At 47.8% G+C, this 4,128-nt stretch overlaps 1 protein-coding gene across 1 annotated transcript in view; it reads left to right on the top strand.

Annotated features, from left to right (window-relative positions):
* Window positions 1-1,251: 1,251 nt before the first annotated feature.
* Window positions 1,252-4,128, top strand: part of LOC126495683 (leukocyte immunoglobulin-like receptor subfamily B member 3) — a gene marked incomplete at its 3' end in the record, with an annotated part of 23,501 nt that continues 20,624 nt past the window's right edge. The window contains exons 1-3 of the mRNA XM_050133287.1: window positions 1,252-1,312; window positions 2,973-3,257; window positions 3,358-3,663. Of these exons, the coding sequence (XP_049989244.1) occupies window positions 1,252-1,312; window positions 2,973-3,257; window positions 3,358-3,663 (652 nt within the window). The remainder of the gene's footprint in view (window positions 1,313-2,972; window positions 3,258-3,357; window positions 3,664-4,128) is intronic.

Raw genomic sequence — 4,128 nt, 5'->3', positions numbered from 1 at the left:
ATTATTCACAAGGACACAGGGGGATGAGCAGTCCAGCATGTGGGGGGGGGGAGTACTGTCCCTTTTCCAAGATAGAGTGAGTGTAAGGTTTTAGAAAAATGTCTTAGGGTTGAGGAGGGCTTACAAATGCATTTAGAGTCTTTCAGTACCATGCCCAAGAATATGAGAAGCACTAATTTAGCTACATGGAAGGAAGAGAACAGAAAGTTGGGGTGTAAGAAAGGGCAGTGTATTTTCAACAACTAGCAGGTCACAAAAGAAATAAAAAAAAAAATCCGGTCAGTGAGCAGGGAAACCAGCAAGAAAGGGTCAGGAAGAAATGGAGGGGTGCATGGTGGACTCCATCAAAACACAATACATACTGATATGACATTTTCAAACAATTAAGATGTTAAAGCCATGGCCAGGTTGGTGGCAAAAACCTTTAATACAAACAATTGGGAAGCAGAGGCAGGAAAAATTTCTATGAGTTCCAGCCCAGCCTGGTCTACATAACCAGCTGCAGGACAGCCAGGGTTCCACAGAGAGAGCCTGTCTTAAAACAATAACAAAGATATTAAACCCATAAGAATAAGAAAAGGTAGCAGATGGAAAACCTTGAAAGATCAGAAATTGAAAATTACAGGATAAAGGGGTGGCTCAGAAGAAGTAGAATACTGAAGGCCCTGCATCAAAAGTAAAAGGAAACGAAATGTATGTACTGAGCTCTCTTTCACTTAAACTAAGTTGTCAAACAAATACTAAAATGTAGATTTTTGGAAAAGTCCTGAAAGGCAAGACCATCACCCTTGAAGTTGAGCCCAGAGACTCCACAGAGGATGTCAAGGTGGAGATCCAAGACGAGGAAGGCATCCCACCTGATTTGCAGTATCTGGTATTTGCTGCCCACAGATAGAGCATGGCTGCACCCTGGCCAATGGCCAAGCACAGAAAGACTCCCACACATATCCTGTTTCTACCCCTATATGGTGAAGAAAGACGCTTAAAAGAAATCCCACACTAACTCAGAATTGAGACTAATAGACAATTATTTATTTAGGTGTAGGCTCACAAATCAGAATTCTCTCCTGGAATAGAGAACAGAAAGAGAATCCAGCAGCCAGAATGAATTTTCTTTCTTTTTTTATTGCTTTAAAAATACTACCAATCGGACGCTCGTAGGACACCCAGCGGCGCACGCAGACACGCGGCGGACACCCGGCACACGCAGAAGCGCTGAGGACACCCAGCACATGCAGACACGCAGCGGAGATGCGAAAGTCCAAGCATGAATCAGTGAAGCCCACACTGAGAGTAAATCATCCCACTACAAGTAAATCAAGTCGGTTCTTTGGTGGCTGGCCTGCAGAGCAGTAGGCCTTTTGTTGGCGAGGTCCCTGGCAAACGGGGAGCCTGGTCCTGTCCCTAAAGACTTTCCTGAGTGGTGAGAGTGTTCTTGGTCTTCGGCCGGACCAAGGAATCCAAGCGGGGGCATTCCCCGACCCCCTTTTCTCCCTGGTCATTCTGCGGGTGCTGCCCCCCTCTACTGGGGCTGCTCCTCCTCTGCTGCGACCTCTCTCTCCCTGGCCCATCCCAGCTTAGGCCCAAGAGCTTTCCTTTCTTCTCCCTCCCTTCCATGGGGCTGCGGGATCACCCAGTTCAGCCTGTTTGGGCGCTGGGTCGGGTGCTCTGGGGCAGAGGGCAGCAGGAGTTTCTTTGTTTTAATGGCTGGCCTGCAGAGTGGTAGGCCTATTGTTGGCGAAGTCCCTGGTGAACGGGGAGCCTGATCCTGTTCCTGAAGACCCTTTTGAGTAGTGAGAGGGATATTGGCCCGCAGCGGGAGCCAGAAAACAGAGTGGGGGCATTTTGTAAGTGGGGCCCCTGGCCAGCAGGGAAACCTGATCCTGTTTTAGAAAACCCATTAGATAGCATCGGTAGGAAGAGACGGGCAGGCGCCAAGGCAAGAATTCACCCAACAATCTCAAAAACAACATGAAAACACCAGAACCCAATGGTCTTACAACAGAAGGACTTGAACACAGAAGAAATGGAAAAAATTGACTTTATGAAAGCAATAGAGTCCCTTAAGCATCATGTAAAAAATGCCCTTATAGAAATGGACGAGAAGTATAACAAAAAGTTTGAAGAAATGAGTAAATACATAAATGATACCCTGGGAAACTAAGAAAAAACAATCAAGCAGATAATGGAAACACTTCAAGAATTGAAAACTGAAATGGAAGCAAGGAAGAAAACACAAACTGAGGACCAGCAGGATATGGAAAATCGGACACCATAGAGAAAATAAATGCACTGATCAAAGAAAACAGCAAAGCCAACAAATTCTCATCACAAAACATTCANTCATCCATCAAATGTTGCCTGAAGAATCTACTGCCTGACCTAGCCACAGTATTGGGGAAGTCAGAGTCTGGTGCCTGAGGAGGGCAGTTCCCCTTCTTGTGGGGCTGCTCCATTACAACCCTGTCATGGGGAGTTCCTGCCTCCAGGGGTCATAACGTAAATCTCATGTTCCTCCAGGCAGTCTCTGGCATTCTCACCAGGAGCACAGTTGTAGCCTACAGGAGGAGATACCATGACCTTCACCTTCACAGCCCTGCTCTGTGTGGGTGAGAGGTGGAGATGGGGAGGGGATACCATTGTCTAGAAATGATGCTGCCCCAACACTCAGCACTGGCCCATCAGGAAAGCCCTGGGTCTCAGGGGACTGAATGGGGAGGACTTGCTCAAGCTTCAGGGACAAACCTCTCACAGGGAACTCTCTTCCAGGACTTACTCTGGGCCTCTGGACCCCAGTGCTGGCAGGTGAGTGTCTGCAGATGTCCTGACCTGCAATTCTCATCATCCCCAGGAGCCCTGCCTGGGCAGTGAAGATGGAAACAACGCACGTGCGCTGGGGGTGATGAGGAGTTGGGAATGGGGTTGCAATCTTAGGATGCCTGTACTGAGTCCTAGCTGCTCTTTTCTTGCAGAGACCCTTCCTAAGCCTGTCCTCAGAGCACAGCCACACTCTGTGGTCTCCAAGCAGAATAAGGTGACCTTCTTGTGTGAGGGAGCCACAGGAGCCAAAGAGTATAGATTTTATAAAGAACTATACCAAAATCAATGGCAGAGAGAGATTTCACAGAACCCTAAGAACAAGAATGAATTATCAATCTCCAAATTAGGCTATCACCATGCAGGGCAATATCACTGTCAATATCGGACCCTTAATGGATGGTCAGAGTATAGTGACTCCCTGGAGCTGGTGGTGACAGGTGAGAGGACAGTCTGTTCAGTAAGTATGTCCACCTTTTATAATCATGGAACATAATGAGACTATTGAGGACATTTAACTGATTCTTCCTTCTCTCCTAGGATTCTACAGCAAACCCAGCCTGTCAGCCCAGTCGAGGCCTGAGGTGACTGAAGGAGGGAATGTCACCCTCCAGTGTGATTCATGGCAGGCATATGACTGCTTCATTCTGACTAAGGAAGGACCACAGCAGCTGTCCCAGACACTGGACTCACGGTGTAACTCCTATACTTGGCAGTACCAGGCCCAGTTCTCTGTGGGCCCTGTGACCTCCAGTCAAAGATGGACATTCAGATGCTACAGCTATAACAAGAACAGCCCACTGGTGTGGTCAGAACCTAGTGACCCCCTGGAGCTCCTGGTCTCAGGTGAGGAACCCTAGCTTTTCCCTGGAATGATGCTGAAATGATATAGGTCTCAGAGAGGCCTTGGTGCGTGGTGTGTGTGAGCAGCCAGGGCTCCTGAGTCCATTAACACAGAGCATGGACGACAGTGGTCACAAATACAGAAGCCAAGGCAGACAGTGACAGCAAAGCCCAGGAGATCCAGGACAGATGAATCTTCATGGAGCCTTGTGTTAACTCTGGATCTCAAGAACCATCATCCACAAGAGCACAAGTAAACCCAGAAGAGAGGGAGGAGCCAGAGCTTCAGGACAACAGGATAACAGGGCCCAAGGAGGCAACTAAGCAGGGATCATGAGAGCTCACAGAGACTGAAGCAGCAACCACAGAGCCTGCGTGGGTCTGCCTTAGACATATGCTGCAGTTGTTTAGCTTGAGGGGTTTTTTTTTCCTTTTTTTCCTTTTTTTTTTAATTTATTAAAGATTTCT

Source organism: Alexandromys fortis, unplaced genomic scaffold (genome assembly GCF_014885135.2).
Source record: "Alexandromys fortis isolate MF-2015 unplaced genomic scaffold, M_Fortis_MF-2015_v1.1 scaffold_531, whole genome shotgun sequence".
Lineage (NCBI taxonomy): Eukaryota > Metazoa > Chordata > Mammalia > Rodentia > Cricetidae > Alexandromys > Alexandromys fortis.
This window is presented reverse-complemented; position numbering and strand designations above follow the sequence as displayed.